Raw genomic sequence first — 21,978 nt, forward strand, 5'->3', positions numbered from 1 at the left:
CCTTAAGTCGTTGAACGAGACGCTAATTCACCAAACGACAAGTGAGGGGGATTTTTATTCAAAGGGTGGTTGCCCCTCTCTGTTTAGCCAATGATTTTCTTTTTCCACTTTTAAAACAAATTCAACAGCCCTTGAATTCCTGAAAATATGTACTACTACTATATAGTCATTTCTTTAGCATCAATCAACAATAACAGCCAAATCTATCTTTCTCTGTCTCTGTTTCTATGATTTTAGTTCCTCTTTTCTGGTACATAACAATTGAGACAGTGATGATATTTTATCCGAATTCTGGGCTAACTGGATCAGGCATAGAGACTATCCGACCTGTATCTTGGCCTGGCAAATCACCGGACGACCGACGATTCAAAGGTTTTTACTTTGCATGCAATCAGTGATTTTGCAGCCTTGGCGTGGTCGCCTCTCTTTTTCCGCGATCTGTCTTTGCAGATCTGAGCCTCTTAGTTAAGTACTTTTGGGCTAGCCACTAGAATTACTTTTGGGCTATTGTATATTGTAATTTTGGGCTATCGGGTGTTAAAAGTTTGGCCCGAGTGACTATAAATGAATTTTTCTCAAATTGTTTGTCGAACAAGTCTTATTTCACAAAAGATTTGATAGTATTTTTAGAATGTACTATTGGTTAAAATTGTCATTTAATTATTTTTTTTAATATTTTAGATCTTGACATTAATCAAAATTTTAGCTATTAATCGCTCTCGCCATTTGAATTATGCAAAAATATTTAATATTTAAAAATTTAAAATTGAGTAAGATTTTACTTATTTAAATATTTTGCTTGTCGTCATAATTTTTAATATTATTTCTATAATGCCTACGAGTACAAATAGATCTTATACAACATACATAATTATTAATTTAACAGATATCTCCATAATAAAGTTTGTAGAATTTAAAAATGTATTATTGGTAGTGATGAGTGCATGAACTTGGTAAGTAAAAAGGAAGTATGATACTTTAATTGGTAAAATTGAAGTGATGAAATTATAAAATTAAAAAAAAAATTAAGTTGGATAATAACTAATGCTTGAGAAGTTCTATTTTGCCCTTTTGTTTTTTGTGAGTTAGTTGTCTGAATTAATACTCACCATTTTCAGAATTTTTATTTTTGTTTTATAGTTTAAACAAAACTTTTAATATAATATTTATGTATATTTTTTATAAGTATACTTATCGAGAAAAGATACACGCGCGTTCTAAGACTAGTATAGTCAAATAACGAAAAAAACATAACACTTCACTCATTCTTATGGTTTTTCACCTTTTTTTCTAGTAAAAGATTAGCTTACGAGTTTAGTATGTGTAACTAACTCTTCTATTTTCCTCTAAGGTAAATGATTAATAATTAATTCAACGCATAAATTCTTTTTTTTTTTGAGTGTGTGAAGATAACTCGTGACCAATAGAGTAAACTTAGGAAGTCAAAATGCGGGCACTTCATTCATCGTTGATAAAGCCACTCCTCCATCTTCACCTCCCATTCCCATTTTCTATTCCCATTTTTTCGCTCTCTCCACTTCGAACAAAGTATCTCCACTTCCACTTCTCCACTACTCCTTCAGAACTAAGCGCCATGGCCGCCAACAAGACGGCCACCGTCGACGGCAAATCCACGCCGGACCACGTCGCTGGCGGTTGGTACTCCGTTCCCGACCTACGGTTACGCGATCACCGATTCATCGTTCCTCTCGACTACTCTCTTGATGACTCTTCCTCTCCTAAAATCACAGTCTTCGCTCGGGAAGTCGTTACTGGTATTACTCTTATTCGGTTCCCAATGTTCATCATCATGGATTTTGCATTTGTTTACTACTTTACTCTGTCTAAGTAGAACGATTGCTTGTAAAAATATTCTATTTCTGAATAAATAGTGAGAAACTTCATATTGTGGATCTCAACTTATTTTGGATTGAGGTGTAGTTGTTTGATTGAAGGATTCACATTTGTTCGGTTAACTTATGTATTGGCGTGCTTATGTGTTGATTCTATTTGATTCTTATTTTAGGCAGTGTTTGGTCTTGGCTTAGCTTATAAAGAACTACAAAAGTAATATTTAGAAGTAAAAGCTCTAAATTTCAGCTTAACTGATATGTAAGGTACTAGAAGAAGTTTTCCAAATACTGCTTAAGCTATTAGCTTCAAAATACTTGTCTTACATTTGTTCTGTTAAGTTAATAAGTTATGTACTTTAGCACGCTTATATATTGATTCCATGATTAGCCGACTGTTATTTTCTTTTAAGAACAGTTTTTGGTTAATTTATTTTCTCTACTGATTATCAAGTACATTGCAGTTGGTAAGGAGGAACAACCTCTGCCATATCTACTATATTTGCAAGGTGGACCGGGCTTTGAATGCCCAAGACCAACTGAAGCTGGAGGATGGATAAGCAGAGCATGTGAGGAGTACCGTGTAGTTTTAATGGATCAGGTACTCTCTCTCTCTCTTTTTCTGTCTCTCAACCATAGTGACATAGGCAGTTCTCTGTATTCCTTCTGCTGATGCTTTCGCTGCAGAGAGGAACAGGTTTATCAACACCGTTAACACCATCGTCTATGTCACAAGTGAAGTCTGCTGAGGATTTAGTTAACTACTTGAGACATTTCCGAGCTGATAATATAGTACATGATGCCGAGTTCATCCGAAAACGTCTTGTCCCTGGTGCTGGACCTTGGACAATACTTGGACAGGTTCGATAGCTTTGAAGCTTTTCAGTATTTGGTTTTTCTATCTTAATGTCATCGTGTATTCTCTCAATAAGTTGTTAAAAAAGACTAGAGGATTTAGTTAACTACTTGAGACATTTCCGAGCTGATAATATAGTACATGATGCCGAGTTCATCCGAAAACGTCTTGTCCCTGGTGCTGGACCTTGGACAATACTTGGACAGGTCCGATAGCTTTGAAGCTTTTCAGTATTTGGTTTTTCTATCTTAATGTCATGTAATATGGCCAAATTTTCATGACATTTTTCATGACATAATATCCATTATAACAAATTTGTGGTTCATGACATTTGCCATGACATAATATCCATTATAACAAATTTGTGGATCATGACATTTGCCATGACATAATATCCATTATTAGGCTAAGGATTTCTTGCTATAAATAGAGGAGTTTCTCCTCATTTGTAAACACACCAATTCAAGAGCTTTTCACTCCTGTCTTTCTTTCTCCCCATTTATTTCATTATAGAGTATTTTGTAAGAGAGTGAGTGTTGGGAAACACTTGTGTGAACCCTTTCTTTGGAGTGATCTTGTGAGGTTATTCTCTTAGGGTATTTGGGATTAATTAGAGTATTTACTCTAAATTTGTACTCTCTTTTGTACTCTTGTTGATATAGTGAAATTGCTTCTCTCCGCTTGTGGACGTAGGTCACCTTGACCGAAAAATTTGTGTCTTCTTTATATTCTTTAATTGCCGTTATTATCAACTTACATTGTCTTTGTTATTGTTATTATACCGTTGTTTGGCTAAATTCCGTACTACCCGGGTTCCCGATCCTAACAAATTGGTATCAGAGCCATATCTAACCGGGTTAGCTTAAACAGCCAAAATGACTCTAACAAAGTTTTATGTTGAGAAATTTGACCGAAGTGCAAACTTCAGAATGTGGCAATTAAAGATGGAAGCTATCCTAATTCAGGATGGCTTAGATTTGGCACTGCAAGGAAAGGAGAAGATGCTGGATAAAATGACGGACGAGGAGTTTGCCGTCATAGACAAAAAGGCAAAAGCAGGTATTATTTTAAATCTTTCAAATGAGGTTTTGCGTGAAGTTGCAGCAGAAAGCTCAGCCAAAGGCATATGAGAAAAGCTTAAAACCTTATATATGAAAAGAACAGTAGAAAACAGGCTTTATCTAAAGCAAAAACTTTACACTTTTCGTATGGCTGAAGGTACCTCTATACTTACTTATCTTGATACTTTTGATTCTCTTCTTATGGATTTAAGTAACATAGATGCTGAAATCAAAGAATGAGGATCAAGCTGTGTTATTGCTTGTTTCCTTACCCCAGTCGTTTAAACATATAAGAGATACTATGCTTTATGGAAATGATAATATCTCTTATAAAGATATCAAATCTATTTTGAAATCAAAAGAACAAATAGATAGAGATATTACTGGGGAAACTAGTGGGAACCAAGGGAAGGCTTATTCATAAGAGGTAGATCCAATAAGAAAGATTCAAGTAGTGAGAAACCTAAATCAAGGTCAAAATCCAGATACAGAAATGTCATGTGCAAATATTGTCATAAGAAATGTCACATTATTTCTGAATGCTTTAAATTGAAAAACAAAGAAAAGCATACAGAAAAGAAAAATGAGCACAAAAATACTGACACTGCCGAAGCAAGTGTAGCTGCTGATGAGACTGAGAGAACTATTTTTTTAGCAACTAATAATAGTTTCAAATCTAACAATGAGTGAATTTTAGATTCGGGTTGTTCTTATCATATGTGTCCCAGTCGGGATTTATTTACCACATATGAATCTATTGGAGGTGGAGTTGTCTTGATGGGCAACAATGATGCCTGCAAAGTTTTTGGAAAGGTACAGTCCGAATCAAAATGCACGATGGTGTGGTGAGAACTCTCACCAATGTTAGACATGTTCCTGACTTGAAGAAAATCTCATCTCTTTGGGCACTCTAGAATTTCTTGGGTGCAAGTACACAGGTGAATGTGGAGTTCTGAAAATTTCTCATGGTGCTCTTGTGATCATGAAAGCACGCAGATCTGGTACGTTGTATACTCTTTTGGGATCTACTGTTACAGGTGCTGCTGCAGTTTCAATATCAGATAAATCAGATTCTGACATCTCCAAATTGTGGCATATGCGATTGGGGCATATGAGTGAAAAAGGTCTTTCCATCCTCAGCAAAAGAGGTCTCTTATGTGGCCAAAGTACCGGAAATATGGAGTTCTGTGAACATTGTGTGTTCGGGAAACAGAAAAGAGTTAGCTTCAAATCTCCAGCGATTCATAGAACAAAAGGTACTTTGGATTACATTCATTCAGATCTTTGGGGTCCTTCACGTACCCCATCAAAAGGTGGTGCCAGGTATATGTTAACTTTCATTGATGATTATTTAAGGAAAGTTTGGGTTTATTTCCCGAAAAATAAAAGTGATGTTTTATTAAATTTCAAACAATGAAAAATTTTGATTGAGAAGCAAACAGGAAAACAGGTTAAGCGGCTTAGAACAGATAATGGCTTGGAATTTTGTAATGATGAATTTAACGAATTTTGCAAGAATGAAGGAATTGCTCGACATCGTACTGTGAGAATGACACCTCAGCAAAATGGTGTGGCAGAAAGGATGAATAGAACTCTTTTGGAAAGGGCTCGTTGCATGATTTCAAATTCTGGGGTGACAAACGCCTTTTGGGCAGAAGCTATCTCTACAGCTTGTTATATTGTCAACCAAGCTCCTTCTGCACCTTTGAACTTTAAGACTCCAGAGGAAGTGTGGTCAGGCACTCCTGCTAATTATTCTGATTTAAAGATATTTGGTTGCCCTGCATACATGCATGTAAATGATAGAAAATTAGAGCCAAGGGATAAAAAGTGCATTTTCCTTGGGTATGCATCTGGGGTGAAAGGATACCGACTATGGTATCCTGATCCCATGGCACCAAAATTTATAATTAGCAGAGATGTAACCTTTGATGAATCCTCTATGTTACATTCTAGAAAAGAGTCTTCTAGTTCTTGTGATACAGATAAAGGAAAGTGTACACAGAACCAGGTGGAGATTGAGGTTGGCATTCCTTTTGAGCCAAGCTCATCAACTTTGGAGCAAAATACAGTTGAAACTCCTGAAGTTGAGACAGAAGCTGAAATTCCTGAAGTTGAGACTCCTGAAGTTGAACCAGAAGAAGAGGAGTATTCTATAGCCAAACATAGACCAAGAAAAGAAGGCAAACAACCACTAAGGTTTGGAGATTATGTTGTATTTGCCTTTTCAGTTGCACAGGAAACTTAAGAAATTGGAGAACCATCAAAATATTCAGAAGCAGTTTCTGGTGCTGACTCAGCCAAGTGGCTGATTGCAATGAATGAAGAAATTGAGTCTCTCCACAAGAATGGTACTTGGTCTCTTGTGAAGCCGCCATCAGGAAAAAGAATTGTTGGTTGCAAATGGGTCTTCAAGAAAAAGGATGGCATTCCAGGGGTTGAAGATGCGAGGTATAAGGCACGATTAGTTGCAAAGGGCTATAGTCAGGTACAAGGAGTTGATTTTAATGATATTTTCTCACCTGTTGTTAAACATAGCTCTGTTCGTGTCTTGCTTGCCTTCGTTGCCATGTATGATTTGGAATTAGAACAACTTGATGTTAAGACAACTTTCTTACATGGCGAACTTGAGGAACAAATATACATGCATCAACCCGAAGGATTTGAAATTGAAGGAAAAGAAGATCATGTTTGCTTGTTGAAGAAATCCTTGTACGGATTAAAGCAGTCTCCAAGACAATGGTATAAAAAGTTTGATTCCTTTATGTTGGGTCATGGTTATTCGAGGAGCATGTATGATAGTTGTGTTTACTTCCGGAAGTTAAATGATGGTTCATTTGTGTACCTATTATTATATGTTGATGACATGCTCATTGCTGCTAAGGATTTAACAGAAATTCACAATTTGAAAAGTCAGCTGAAAAGTGAATTCGAGATGAAAGATTTGGGAGCAGCTAAGAAAATCCTTGGCATAAAGATCAAAAGAGATCGAAAAGCCAACAGGCTATTTCTGACCCAGAAGAAGTACTTGGAGAAAGTCTTGGAGAGGTTTGGCATGAAAGATGCTAAACCAGTTAGTACCCCTCTTGCTGCTCATTTTAAGTTATCAGCTGCTCAGTCCCCGCAGTCAGAGGAAGAAGAGAGGTACATGGCACAGGTTCCTTATTCCAGTGCAGTCGGCAGTATTATGTATGCAATGGTTTGTACACGTCCAGACATTTCACAAGCAGTGAGCGCGGTAAGCCGGTATATGGCTTGCCCTGGTAAAGCACATTGGCATGCTGTGAAATGGATTCTCAGATACTTGCGAGTTACTTCAAATACATGTTTGGAGTTTGGGAGAAATACTAACACTTTGGTTGGTTTTGTAGACTCAGATTATGCAGGTGATCCTGACAAAAGAAGATCACTGACATGCTATGTATTTTGCATCGGTGGTTGCGCTATTAGTTGGAAAGCTACATTACAACATGTAGTAGCTTTATCTACTACCGAAGCAGAATATATGGCAGTGACCGAGGCGATCAAAGAAGCTTTATGGTTGAAGGGTCTATTTGCGGAACTCAGTTTACACCAAAGTGGTATTACCATTTTCTGTGATAGTCAAAGTGCCATTCACTTGACTAAAGATCAAATGTATCACGAGAGGACGAAGCACATTGATATAAAGTATCATTTCATCCGAGAAACCATTGCTGAAAGAAAAGTCTCTGTTCAGAAGATCAACATTAGAGACAATCCTGCTTACATGTTCACAAAACCTCTTCCAGTGTCCAAGTTCAAGCTTTGCCTGAACTTGATTGGCATTTATGAAGAATGATTTTGCCCATTGGGGTTTTTGCGGAGAAGGTGGAGCAAATTTACTATATATAAGCTGAAATTAGGCCAAGGTGGAGATTTGTAATATGGCCAAATTTTCATGACATTTGCCATGACATAATATCCATTATAAAAAATTTGTGGTTCATGACATTTGCCATGACATAATATCCATTATAACAAATTTATGGATCATGACATTTGCCATGACATAATATCCATTATTAGACTAAGGATTTCTTGCTGTAAATAGAGGAGTTTCTCCTTATTTGTAAACACACCAATTCAAAAGCTTTTCACTCTTGTCTTTCTTTCTCCCCATTTATTTCATTATAGAGTATTTTGTAAGAGAGTGAGTGTTGGGAAACACTTGTGTGAACCCTTTCTTTGGAGTGATTTTGTGAGGTTATTCTCTTGGGGTATTTGGGATTAATTAGAGTATTTACTCTAATTTGTACTCTCTTTTGTACTCTTGTTGATATAGTGAAATTGCTTCTCTCCGCTTGTGGACGTAGGTCACCTTGACCGAACCACGTTAAATTTGTGTCTTCTTTATATTCTTTAATTGCCGTTATTATCAACTTACATTGTCTTTGTTATTGTCATTATACCGTTGTTTGGCTAAATTCCGCACTATCCGGGTTCCCGATCCTAACATGTCATCGTGTATTCTCTCAATAAGTTGTTAAAAAAGACTACTGCAGGAACAATTTTTTCAATTTTCGTTTTTATTACGGAGTATATATTTTCTAAAAATTTATTTGAAAATATCTTTTGAGGTACAACTATCATCTCATATGATGTATGGAAGTCTTAATTCTGATGTTAGTTGTGCTTGAAATCGCTGGCTTGTGATTGGATCCATAATTGTGCAGAGCTTCGGAGGATTTTGTGCAGTTACTTACTTGAGTTTTGCTCCCAAAGGACTCAAACATGCTCTTATAACTGGCGGACTCCCTCCAATTGGAAAAGGATGCACAGCTGATGCTGTTTACAAGGCAGGCTTTGAGCAGCTTGTTCATCAGAATGAAAAATATTACAAGAGGTTTCCGCAGGATATTGAAATTGTTCGTGATGTCGTAAATTACCTGGCAGAATCTGAAGGAGGAGGGGTAAGGGAATTATGCTTGTATACAATTACTTTTTTCATATGAGTCCATCTGATACATACTTTTCCAATAATGTTAATGTTTCTATCTCTCTGCACCCTACCCTATCTCCCTCCTTTTCTCTGTGTGTGACATAGGTGCCTCTTCCATCTGGCGGCATCTTAACACCTCGAGGACTACAGCTTCTTGGTCTCTCGGGTCTAGGATCTAGTACCGGTTTTGAACGATTGCATTACCTGTAAGCCATCATTTTGCCATCTCCTCCTTTTCTTTTTCCCAGTAAATATCATACATTTGAATCTTTGACTTCCATACTATGCTTATAGGTTTGAGAGAGCCTGGGATCCTGTAATAGTTCAAGGAGCAAAAAGGAGAATCAGTGACTACTTCTTGAACGCTGTGAGATATTGTTGTTACAAAAAAAATAGTGAATTTTTATTCTCTGAGTTTAAGTTGATTAATATTGCGAAAAACTTGAGATCTTGTTCAGCAATTAGTAAACATGGTTCATGAACTAAACATGCTGCCATAGATATCCTCCTTGAATTTTTTTACATTGAGTTCAAATGCTTTCTGTACAGTTTCATCAGTTTAAAAATTTTCAGTGGCCCGCGTTCATCTTTGTTTGTTTATATGGTACTCCTAATGACTATCTTTGTGTTGATTTTTGAATAGGATAATTCATGACTAATTAATCCTGCTTTGACTTCAAACGAAGAAATACAAAAATAAAGGGAGGAAAGAGAAAAGAACACGAGCGAACATCCTGTTAAGGAAGAATGCAAAAATCTTTCATGTGCAATGTCTGATCTCTTATGAACCAGAAACTAAATGTCATGTTAAGTTATTATCAGTTTTGTTTCTCTAGAAAATTGATATTCTGTTGCATGGTAAAAGTTAATTTAAGATGCTGGACAAAAATAAAGTTCTTTCAGATGTGGATTATCCTGGATAATGACATATTTAAGCCTTTAGCAGCTCATGATGACTTTGGTGATGACATATAGGTGTTATGATAACTGTAGAAGTGCTGTGTCTTTCCGTCTGTTGACAAGTAAACAGAGTTTTTCATATTTGTTACTGTAGACTGTGAGATTTTTTGCCATTTAGGAGATGCTAAGGATCTGAAATTCCAGCCCATTTTGTGAGAATGAGCTGCCAGCATTTTCTTGGTAATTCGAGATATATTTAGAAGTGCAGGAGCTGGATGAGATATCTGCTGATTTGAACTCTTTGTGGCATTGCAGTATGAGAGATGGATAGCATTTGATGCAAATCCTTTATATGCTCTTTTGCATGAAAGCATATATTGCCAGGTAAACTTTCAATAGGAGTATGGCTACAACAGTGTGACCACTTGGCTAAAGGAATTTCTGCATCTATTTCTATAGTTTTGGGTACCTATTTTCTGCATGCATGCATGCTACTGTCTAATTCATTGGCCTTTTCTGATATGAAGGGTGCGTCGTCAATGTGGTCTGCTCACAGAATTAGGGCTGAAAATGACAACAAATTCAACGCAATTGAGGCAGCAAAAAACAGCCGCCCCGTACTTTTTACTGGAGAGGTAAGACACAATGTGGACGCTTTTTAGTTAAGAACCGCGATAATATGAAGCAAGCATCAAACAAAAGTTTTACTTCCGCTTTATGTTTTGTGATGATCTGACCTCCACATTGACGGCACAGTAGAGATGTGGCATAGACCATAGAGTCTAAAATTATATTAATATCAGTTTGTTTATGAGCAACTATGATGTATATGCTCATCCTTGCACATCCTATCTATTTCCCTTAGTTCAAGTTCCGACATAATTCTTTAACTTCCTGCAGATGTATATAGCTACTGCTACCTTGTTCTTGATTTTGCTTTACCTAAATTGATTCTCTTAATAGAAACAATTCAATTTTCTGTTTAGCTAAGTTTAATTTTCTTCTTCGTCTTCTTCCTAGTTGCTTTCTCATTTTGTAAATGAAAGAGATTTTAATTATGGTGTTAATTAAGAGTTCAAATTGCTGGAAATGGTGATTTTTGAATGACTAAGAGAGAAGAAGAGTAGCAGACCCTCAGTGGTGAGAGTTCAATTCTCAGAGGACAAATGCAAAGAAACACTATGGTTAGAGTTCAACAGGATTGACTGTCAAATCTTCCCTAGTTCACACTTCCTCTGTGAGGCACATATGGGGAAAATAACATAAGAAAATTCCAACTGCATACTGCTCCAAGAAGTCATGGATATTTGGTTGGGGATTGGGGGAAAGATCAATTAAACAATGTGATTGAATAGGAACGACATATGAACAACCAATATATCAGGGACGAAATCATAACCCAGGGTATTCTCCACGGACCAGTTCTGAGAACTGCTGAAAATATGCTTAATGTACTGGGTTTAAGAGCTTCTGTCCCACTTGAGGTGCTTATTATTGATCAGAGTTGTGAGGTTTGTCTTTGTGATTTAATAAAGCCTACACTTCTTTATTATGGACATTTTTATAAATCACTCATTCAGCTGATATCACATGGGTTTATTTTGCATTTAGTCTGATGGACCATTGATCTGAGGTCAAAAATTTGCAGAATGCATTTATTTCTTTCAGCTGGAATTAAGAGACCCCTTTGTTTATTTTGGGTGAAAAAAGTTTGAACTTTTCGTATATTGAGCAAGTGTTGATCGCCTTTTAATTTAACATGTAGATGATATTCCCATGGTTGTTTGATGAAGTCCATGCCTTGAGGCCATTCAAAGATGCGGCCCAGCTATTAGCAGAGAAGAAGGATTGGCCTTCATTATATGATATTGCTGCATTAGAGGATAACAAGGTATGTTGTATTTCTATTAAAGTTGACAATTTCAGGCTCGTGTCAATCAATATGTTAAAGATTTTAATCTACCTTGACGTATCACTCCTAATAATAGACAAGAAGTTACAGTAACCTGATGTTTTATACTTCATATAACACCTGGGCTCTTTTTTTTATATACAGGTACCAGTTGGAGCTGCTGTTTACTACGAAGACATGTATGTTAACTTTAAGCTATCTATGGAGACTGCTTCTCAGATAGCAGGAATCAGGCTTTGGATTACTAATGAGTACATGCACTCTGGTCTGAGAGACGCCGGAAGTAAAGTTTTGGATCATTTGCTTGCTATGTTAAATGGAAAGAAGCCCCTGTTTTAACTCTATTGGCCGCCATCCACGCTTTCTCTGCAGCGTCGAAGGCTTTAGATAATGCTGATGAATTTATTGGTAATTCTCCTTTTATTTCCTTTAGACCTTTCAATACATATTTTATGCTGTGCATGGGTACTGTGTCTTAGATATCTTCAATCCCCAACCTGCACACCCATCTGCTCAAAATATTTTTATAATGAAAATAAGCCGTTACAATGAACATGTCCTTGCTGAATGTCCTTTCTAGTAGTTCATATGCGGTTTGAAAGAATCAAGAAGGCAAGAAATACATATATGATATTCCGCATTTTGCCTTCAAAAAAATGAAGTGGAACAAAAAGTAGTTGAATTGTTGTTGGCTTTCAGAATTTTACAAGAGCTTGTCTCAAATGTCTTGCCCAAGGATTGCCCGCATTCTATTTCTGGACCTTTCCTCACCTATGCTTTATGCATGAAAGTGCTCCCTTCTTTGTTCTTATCCTTCCGTCCCCACCTTCCCATCTTACAACCCATTGATACACACCATAGAAACGACAAAGTCTACGTGTATTCCAAGTCTAAGAATTGGAGTCCTCTTAGGGAAAGACAAGAAGTCACTTCCGTATCAGAAAGGTTTTTATGCATTTTATCATTATCGTCTGTGACTGCAGAGAGGATGGTATCAAGGATCTCATCTTCGAGCATCGAACCTTCTTCAGCAATTAGTAATGTCACTGGAACACTCTAAAACATCTCATGATCTCTTTTCGCAAATCACATTAAATAATTAGGAACCCCCTTTTCCTCGGCCTTCTCCGTTCTTATCTTTCCCGCACCAACTCTCATTTGGTTTGGATCAATTCAATTGATTAATCATTAAGGTAAAATGTCTAACCTCTAGATCTATGAAAGTTAGACAAGCAATCTTTCTTCGAGTCAAGTTAACCAGTTGAAGTTTTATTTTTAGAAGTAGAAATTAAAAATTACTACGCAATAGTTGATTTTTTACAAAATGTTGAAGTAATAAAATAGCTAAATAGATTCTGGACAGACAATTATACGGAATTTATCTATTGTAGGTGAATAACTTCATATTAAAATAAAGCAGCGAAAACAGCACGCAGAATGAAAAGGATACTATCGATCACATAGTGTGGTAACATAAATTGTTGGAATATAGCCGAAGAGGGTCTGCTACTAAGGCTGCCCCTCCAGTAATTTGTTCTTGGAGCCAATAAGCTCTCTTATTTCAAATCTATCCTTTGTTCATTAACCTGGTTAACCATGGCAGAACACATTTCTGAGCTTTCTTCAGTTGTTGCAAGACAAGATGGCGCCAGAAAGGTTCTTTGAGGTTGTTGATTGTAGCCTGCCGGGGCATTTGTTTTCACTGATGTAACTGGAACAGAAGCATGCACAAGTATCCTAGGCTTTGGCATTTGAATTTTATCCAATGTCGCAGCGCTCAGGCTGTATTTACTTTCATGCCGTAGTTGCTTAATGTATTGGCTTTTGCTGTATGTTTGACTTGAGACACTTTTGTCTTGTACAATTGGTTTCCAGGATCCATTTGCAGATGCGACTCCAGGAACAACCTCGTTGCCTACCTCATTCAAGACCTGGCAAGAATTGCTAGGAGATCTAAAACATGAGTTACCTTATCAACATTTCGATAAATCCTTAGTTCTTGAAGACATCCTGGTTTTATGCAGTGAGGAACTGCCAAATAGGTTCCGTTGCATGAATTTCCAAGTAGTGATAATCAAGCACTACATCATTAACAGAAATGCAAAAAAGAATAATCACTAATAATTGGTAGCATTATAATGGTACTTCCCGTTAGTCTCAAAAAGGACCTCAAGCATAGGCGAAGTCAGGATTTGAAAGGTTCGGAATTGTAATCCTTTTAAGTTTCTGGGTTCTAAATTAATAAGTTGTACATATTCAATAGATTTCTTAAGACAAATACATGGTTTGAATAAAAGCTATTAGGTTTGGCCGAACCCGCATCCCGCACTCTACCTCAGCCCCTGACCTCAGGAAACACTCAGGCTTGCAGACGCCAAATGCACGCTCAAACAATTATCATCACCAATATGCAAGTAAACCAGCTACCAAACTTGACGTTAGATCAGTGATGAAACTCTAGTTATTAAATGATTCGTCATTTATCTTTGGATGGACTACAAAGGAAAAATGACACTCCATGCGCATGAGTTTGTCTCGGTTTGTATGTGTATGTGACTACGTATATTAGCAACATATAATCCTAGAGACTCTTTTAAATTAAGACTAGCTGGAGAAAATACGCAACCTTTCCAAGGCTGATGTTGAGATCGTAAGTACACACAACTGTCAGCATGCGACCCAACTTGATCCGAGGGGAAAAACTCAAAGATTTCTAGCCATATAATTAATTAAGATTAGTGGGACTGGGTCCAGAAAGGTAAAAACTTGCCCGCACCTGGTGTTTACACCCGGCTTAGTTAAGTTAATCATGTGTCATTTGTTTATTGGTCGGGTGTAAACACCCGGTGCGGGTATGTTTTTACCGTCCAGAAAATAGTATCAAGAGGACTGTGTTTAACTCCAGGTGAGCATCATCTGCTAGGGAAAATTTAGGAGATAAATTTAGTGTGCGTGCTACATGGCATTTTCATATTCAAACATGTATCCATAAATATAAAAAAGTGTAGAGAAGCCAAGACATGGACTAAGAAAATTTGTGTCATATGATAATTTACCTGGTGGGCCAGTTAAGCGAGATTCTTGATGAGTTCTCAACAATTTCCAGATCTGCGATGAAGTAGGAGCAAATAATTATTCAAGTTATACAAAACATCTCCTTACACAAACTATCAAATATGTTCACCTAAACAGACTAAAACACACGTGCACCGTTGTTTCTTTTTATTTGGGTTTACCTGAACAAGCTAAAGGAAGAGATCTACCACAATCTTTTATCCCATGAGACTCTAAAGATGGTAGTAAGCTCATTATGCCAATTATAGCAATATAATGACCTGTAAAAGTTTCTCCATAGTATAGCATAATAGATAAGCACATTCATTATGAAAAATGGTATCCTTAGGGAATAAGTTTGGTATTACCATTAAATTGTCCGACCACTTGTAGAATATTCACACCATATTTGAGCATTTTAGTGATGTTGGTGGGAGGCTGCTGCATACTGTCCTGCAAAATTTCAGGATAATGGAGATTGAATTTGCGCAGTTACACTAATTGATCAACTCCAAAAATTGATAGCAAGAAAATCATTCAGAGAGAGAAATTAGTTGGTGGGAGAAACAGACTACAGACACCTTAGTCGTCACCTCCAGCCGTTTTCCATTTAAAAGAAAGCTACAGTCAAGAAGAGTTGAAAATTAGGGTCCGACACCAAAGGAAGAATGGAGGGTTAGAGTTTAAGCTAACAAAGTAGAATAAAATAAAGTAGGTTATACGTTGTTTCTGGTGGCGCAATGATGCAGGATGCTGTCTCCATATTGTCAACATTTGTTACAAGTAATAACTGCATGAAATTCAGCCAATAAGATTGGAACATGAAAAAAATAGTACTAGTATTATGTAAGAGCTCAAACAGTATGATTTAAGTATATTTAAAGTAGTAAAAGTACGAAAATAAAGACCTAACTTCTTTTCTCCTAACTGCTCATGGTAGTTGCTACTGGATGACTAGCGTTAGTTAATTAGAACATGACGGTAGAGAAGGTAGTGATGATAAGAAGCGAAATAACTGCAACAGTACTCTGGAATTTCCCACTAGTGAAGCCAAAATATGTGAAACAATGTAAGGGCCAATTGGACACAAGAACCAGGACCCTCAGGAAATGTAGATTGCAAAAATGTATACGAGAGAACAGCTATAGTTTCAGAGTAGAAAAGATACTAATAATAGAACACAAAGGGTGTGTTTGGTATGAAGGAAAATATTTTCCGGAAAATATTTTCCAATTTTCCCATGTTTGGTTGGCTTAAATGTTTTGGAAAACATTTTCCTCGTGAATTCATTTTCCTCCAATTGGGAAAATATTTTTCAAAATTCTTCTTCAACCTTCCCCACACTTTTTTTTTCATGATGTACAAAAATTATTTTCTTTCATTTCAACACAATGAGTATTTTCTTTTCATGATGTAAAAAAGTATTTTCTTTCGTTTCAACAAAAAAAGTACTTTCTTTTTGATGATGTAGAATAAATATTTTCTTTCATTTCAACAAAATGATGTAGTAAAAAGTATTTCTTTCATTTCAACAAAATGAGTATTTTCTTTTTATGATGTAGAAAAAATATTTTCTCATTTTAACAAAATGAGTACTTTTTCATGTTGTAGAAAGAGTACTTTCTTTTTCAACAAAAAAAATAGTAGTATTTTCTTTTTAGTTATTATGTAGCACAAATTTCAATGTTATTTTTGCGTGAAAAAGTAAAACAAATATTAGTCACTTTGGATTTGTGTGAATTTTTAAAAGAATAATTAAACTTTTGAAGAAAATAGAGTCCTCAAAATGTTGGGTATTTGGGGTTTGAGAGGGGAGGGCAGCATAGGAAATATGATGGGGGGGGGGGGCAGAGAGAAAGAAAAGGAGAAAAGTAGCATAAAAATTTATTTTCCGGAAAAAGTTTTTCACTCACCAACCAAACAAGAGAAAATGAGTGATTCTAGGAAAACATTTTCCTTTATACCAAACACATCCTAAATTCTTATTCAACTATAAGCAACAAGCTTCGGATTAACCATCTTGCTTTTACAACTCAATGGATTAAACAAAACCCCCGTTTGGCCATAGATTTTGCCAAAACAATTCCAAATTATTTTTGGCAAATACCTGTTTGTTTGTAGATTTTATCCATATTTTGGCAAATTTTCAAATCCCAAAACTAGCTCAAGAGTTGTTTTTGGCCCAAAATATTACCGTTTGGTTTTTAAAAAAATTTCAAAAATTGCCCTAAACTTTTGTATTTTATAAAAAAACCCACTTTCTGATATTATGACTCAACTAATCCATATCTACCCACTTTTCCCTCATTAAACTCACGCGGCTTTGCCTTCTCTATAAACATAAGAAAACCTTCACCAAAGTTATTGTGCCAATATGTGGCAATCCACCGCAAAGATAAAATTTGAAGGTAATTTGCTAAAATCTGCTAATGTTTGTATAAATTTTCTTTAGATTTGTTTCGCTTGTTTTGTATGAATTTTCTTCAGTGTTGTTGGGTATTTTTGATAATTTTTAAAACTTATGGGTATAAGTCATATTTCATATATTTTTTTTAAAAATGATATGTTTTGAAAAATTATGTCCAAACAGATATTCATCTTCAAACCGAACTTCACCAAAATCAGATTTTTTAAAACAAATTTGGAAATCTATGGCCAAACGCTAGCAAAAACACTTACTATTTCGTCCTTCTCTGGAGTGACCATTCCCCTTAAAATGTGGAAATCAGCATGAAAAGCTCCAAATCCAGGCTACACAAAAATAACCAATTAGACCACCAAAATTTCAAATTGTAGCAAGACCATTTAGTAGACAAATTAACCTGCCTTGATTTGAAAAGCAGCTACTATCCTGTCCATCTTCAGCTTTGGAGAGAATCTGCATTTGCAAAGAGGCTTTGACATTATTCTAAAGTGAAAGTGACTGCGGAGATGGGATGGTGATGGTGATTGGTGAGGGAAATAGAAGTGTGAGCTTCATGTATTGACAAAAAATTATAAACTGACCGAGTTAATTTCTAGGACATGACACGTGAGTAATACAATAAGGAGTAACTTGCTTTAGTTAAAGCAGTTTGATTGCTAACAAAGAAAGAGGGAAATCATATTATCTCAAGGAAAAAAAAAAGAATGGCCAATCAGAAGAACAATAGTTTAATTGACAAATTGGCAGTAACAGCTACCACGGCTAGAGATGTCACACCATATCCTTCTAAATCTTCTGATGTATTAAGGGAACTGTTAAAAATAGAGGTGCAGTTAGTAATGACATGGCTAACACATTAAGAGTACAGACCTTCTTAATACTTTTGAAACATAAGGGTGGACGTAGCTGGGGTCAACACCAATATCTTCAGCACTGGAGAAGTATCTGTTAACCTGAGCAGGATCCCAAAAATAAGATCGAAAGTCACAAGGTACGAAGTCATTGAAAACCAAAGAGCAGGATCAACATGAAAGGTTTCACTTACCTCCTGGATAAGTATAAGCAGATCATTGGTATCTTCATTCCGAAACCACCCAACCTTGCAGGCACTCTAATCAGGACACAGATGCAACAAATCCATTTAGTCTAAACTAAGTACAAGAGTAACCAGCTTTGCAACATTTCGGATGGAAATGAACATGATAAAGAGATTTCTTGAGAATGTTGGAAACAATTTAAACCACCACTTATCTCTTCTTTGGTTCACAAAAGAACTCAGTACTTAGAGAGAAGCATATTTGCACTTTTATCTGATTTATCATGTGAGAGGAATATTATAACGGGTCTGTAGATCTCTTAGAAGTCAAGAACAATTCCACGTCTAACCCTCTAACTAAGCTGTGTTCCTTACTTCTAGTAAACTACCAGAAAAACTATCCTGTCCTTTCTCTCCCTTACCCAACCTAGCTCCCCGTCCATATATCATAGATGTTTTAGAACTCATCTTCTGGAGAGGATACTAAATTTGATTTTGTTTTTTGTTTGATTGGGCTCTATAACCATCTAAATCAATAATCACCTGAGTAACTATATGTTTCTATTTGTGCTAATATAGTACAAAGTTATTTTCGTAGATTTAAGAATAGAGTAGCACCAGTAAGTATCTTCATAGCGGTGTTCCTGTTTTTTTTTTTTTTTTACACAGCAGATCAGATTCGTCGCTGTCCACCCAAATAAATGGCACATAAATTTTAGACGCCTGCTGTGGGAAACTATTTACTATTCAATACACTAACAAGTTGCTATTTAATTCGCACAGATATATACCAGTATGCTGAAAGTCAAATTTTCTCTAACCTGGACACAAGACTTCTGGCTTTTAATTTTCAAAATCACCTCCTTTTCAATATAAAGAAATCTACGTGCTCCTAGAAAGGTTACTTTGGCTACTATACTAGTTATATCTATCTCTAACAGGATTTGCAGTTCCAAGTTTCAGAAGCTAATTTGTGAAACATTTGTTACAAGGAAATAATAAATCTTATTCCAACTCTGTTAGAAACTATAATTTCCTAATTATTCCCTCTGATAAGGAAAATAGCCAAGAGAACATTATTAGGAAAGGGGATTCTTAATAGCTTTACCAACACATCTGTAATTGCTGCATTGGAATACCGATATCATGTAACCATCTAAGCAACAATAAGATGTAGTAGGTTGTGTTTGAGGACTGTTTGCTACTTGCTTGCTTATTATTGGTGAGAAATAGGAGTCCTTTGCGGCAGAAGAGGTCAAGAAGATGTGAGTATGATGGTGAAATTAATGGGGGGTCCAGCACAAGTAAAAGTCAGGCAACATTTTAGTCAGCACCTCAAATACAAGGTGTAGAAAAATCACAGAACTTGCACATACAGCACTTGTATATCAATGACCACAACATTATAACAATGCAAAGGGAGCCATAATACTCGGGAAGAAATACAGTAAAATCCTGCACTAAAAGAGAATAAATGGTAGCAAAAGTATAAACTGCATACAAGTTCTGGGATGTGCAAGTAGAATTGAGGTATACAAGCTGGAATTAGAAGTTTAGTTGCTATGACTTCAGGTTTTCATATTGGAAACTAATATGACTAATTTTATGAGGAAACATGAAAGATTGGTATACCTTGACAGACATCAGTAACACCATAGAAGCGTCTTGGAGGGAAAAGTCATTCCTATACTTGTACACCTTGGGGCACATGAAAATAGATGATAAATCTCCAGAACACACTCCCATTGGATTCAAAAAGTATTCAACATATTCTACAGTGGATGCATCAAGATGCTGCACTTACACTGTGAACTGACCACAGCATCAAATTTTATTTCCAGCTTTTATCTACTTACATTAGATTATGAATGATAGCTTACAAACATTAAGCAAACTAGAGTTAAAGACACAAATGCAGCTTCGAAAGGAAGCATCCTGAGAATGTGAAAAATGTCTGCAGTTTCAGTGTTCATTATAAATTTAAGAAGCTCATTACTCCGTTTGCATCTTAGTCTATCTTACCTGTTTCAACAGTGATGGTAGCTCATGTGATCTTAAGGGGACCTCGTTGTTAGCCACTGCATGATCAATGCCTCTGCTTTTGAATTTCAAACATAAGTTTATCTCAAGTAAGAGAATCTGGACCAGCTCGAAAGTAACGAGAAAACTGAATTTAACTCATTTTGTAAAAAGCAACAAATATAGTGGGACTAAAATAGATCTTTGTATGTTCTGCTAAGGAGTAATTGATTGAAATTAAGTCCATTATATATATATGTATATGTATGTCTGTCTGCAAAAGCACATAAAGAGGTTTATGGGTGGGCATCAACTACATTGCATAAGAAATTTGATAAGTACTGTTTAAGCAGCAAATTCCAGTTGTGCGTTCGCATAAGGCTATGCTGTTAGAGGATATTGACTAAACTAAACTTGCCTCAAATTAATCCCTTGTGTTTCACTGTTTGCACCTTAATTTACCTATGTTTTTCATTTTGATGCATTCACATAGACAATTCCACTAAAACATTGACAATTCAATAATTAAAAATGTAGCACGATCAGTACTGATTCAGCTGATTTATTAGGTCAACCCACAAACATATTAGCTTCATTGGCATAACGTTAAACATATACGAATAAGTATATCAGCAATTGCACGTAACCTGATCTGCACAACGATTTTATAAGCTTCCAACATGAAATACCTAATTTATGACTCCACGTTTTGAGAATTAGTCCAGCAGTAAACAGAGCACGCATTTCAAACAATGCCAAACAACTCAAAGCTTGGCCGCAATCCGTAGTTCAAATTTTTGTCAAACGATTGAAGCTGAAAAATTCGACTTCAATTTCCAAAAACAGGTTGTGCTGATGTGATGAAAAAAGTATGCATGTGTGTGTAGAGGTGCACTTTTTGCGTTTAAATTTTAGATCTGCCTCGCCTCTGGACACACAGTTAGTAAATGAGTTAATTAGTAAGCAGAAATAGAGAAGAATGTATGCGGACTTGGCTAAAGAGAGGCAGAGGTCGCTGAAAACTGAAAGATGATTAAGGTGACCACTCTGCATATACAGAGACATCAAATCGGCCACCGTCGCCACCAGCATCGACGCCGTGCCGGCGTTCTGCACCTTCGCCGAGCTGCTTGTCGGTCTCTCCATTTTCGAGAACGCTAAGTAACTGCAGTCTGCTTCTTCTCGTTTTCGAATTTGCTCAACAGCGGTAACAAATTAAAACAACAGCTTTATGTTGCTTTAGTTCACGTTTTTCGTGTTTCTCCATTTTTGGCTTGTTCGTGTTCTTCTTGCATGCAGAGCTTCCGTTGCCAAGTGTTGCAAAACGTTAAACCGTTGTACAGCTTGCAATTCATGAATTCCAAACTCTGGAATGTCTCATTCTCCAATTTTTGCCCGCCAACCCAAAGATAATACTACTACATGTGTAATTATATGTACTGTTGTTTAGTAGTCAAAACCAACCACAAACATGAATTTGGGCTGCTCCATCTTTGAAAATCAGTCCAAATTAATGTAGTAAAACGAAATTTAGAAATATATATTTTTATCTGCTCTAAAAAATAATATCTGATAAATATATATTATATATATATAAGTGCATTATATACATATAATATATTTTAGATATATTTTTGTACTAGTCAATCAAATTAATTTCGATCCAACTGTCAATTATTTATTTTGCCCAACAAAATTAGTGGGTGGGAGCGAGGGGTAATCTCCACAGTTACCATTTAATTACTATACTAATATTTCTGTGGTGATTCATACCCTTAGGGCTTATTTGGTTACTAGGTGGGATGATATTTCATGCGGAGGGATATCATATGAAATTAACTATTCCACTTTAAATAGCTAATTTCATCATTTTGATATAAAATTTATACAATTATCGGCTAGTAT

The 21,978-nt window shown here is 36.1% G+C and overlaps 2 protein-coding genes across 5 annotated transcripts; one reads left to right on the forward strand and one right to left on the reverse strand.

Annotated features, from left to right (window-relative positions):
• Positions 1-1,413: 1,413 nt before the first annotated feature.
• LOC107829227 (uncharacterized) lies at positions 1,414-13,445 on the forward strand. Of its 3 annotated transcripts, none has more exons than XR_012702888.1 (11): positions 1,414-1,775; positions 2,315-2,451; positions 2,538-2,711; positions 8,462-8,698; positions 8,833-8,933; positions 9,022-9,094; positions 9,943-10,011; positions 10,155-10,262; positions 11,393-11,518; positions 11,684-11,947; positions 13,143-13,445. XR_012702888.1 is itself a non-coding variant. In XM_075238363.1 (11 exons), exons 1-11 carry the CDS (start codon positions 1,448-1,450, stop codon positions 11,876-11,878), a joined length of 1,593 nt encoding a protein of 530 aa, XP_075094464.1. In that variant the 5' UTR covers positions 1,414-1,447; the 3' UTR covers positions 11,879-13,445. The 3 variants fall into 3 exon arrangements, 2 of the variants coding, with proteins under 2 accessions (XP_075094464.1, XP_075094465.1); XM_075238363.1 differs by adding an exon at positions 3,672-3,765 and having other exon boundaries at positions 8,511-8,698; positions 11,684-13,445; XM_075238364.1 differs by having other exon boundaries at positions 11,684-13,445.
• Positions 12,975-21,563, reverse strand: LOC107829228 (E4 SUMO-protein ligase PIAL2-like). Of its 2 annotated transcripts, none has more exons than XM_016656701.2 (12): positions 21,065-21,543; positions 20,077-20,149; positions 19,687-19,752; positions 18,064-18,129; positions 17,889-17,971; positions 17,420-17,471; positions 17,273-17,344; positions 15,316-15,383; positions 15,175-15,214; positions 14,962-15,046; positions 14,596-14,647; positions 12,975-13,483 (listed from the first exon to the last, which is right to left on the reverse strand). In XM_016656701.2, the coding sequence occupies exons 1-12, from the start codon at positions 21,217-21,219 to the stop codon at positions 13,096-13,098; spliced, it is 1,200 nt and encodes a 399-aa protein (XP_016512187.1). In that variant the 5' UTR covers positions 21,220-21,543; the 3' UTR covers positions 12,975-13,095. The 2 variants fall into 2 exon arrangements, with proteins under 2 accessions (XP_016512187.1, XP_016512189.1); XM_016656703.2 differs by having other exon boundaries at positions 13,337-13,470; positions 21,065-21,563.
• Positions 21,564-21,978: the final 415 nt, after the last annotated feature.

This window comes from Nicotiana tabacum, chromosome 19, assembly GCF_000715075.1.
Source record: "Nicotiana tabacum cultivar K326 chromosome 19, ASM71507v2, whole genome shotgun sequence".
NCBI lineage: Eukaryota > Viridiplantae > Streptophyta > Magnoliopsida > Solanales > Solanaceae > Nicotiana > Nicotiana tabacum.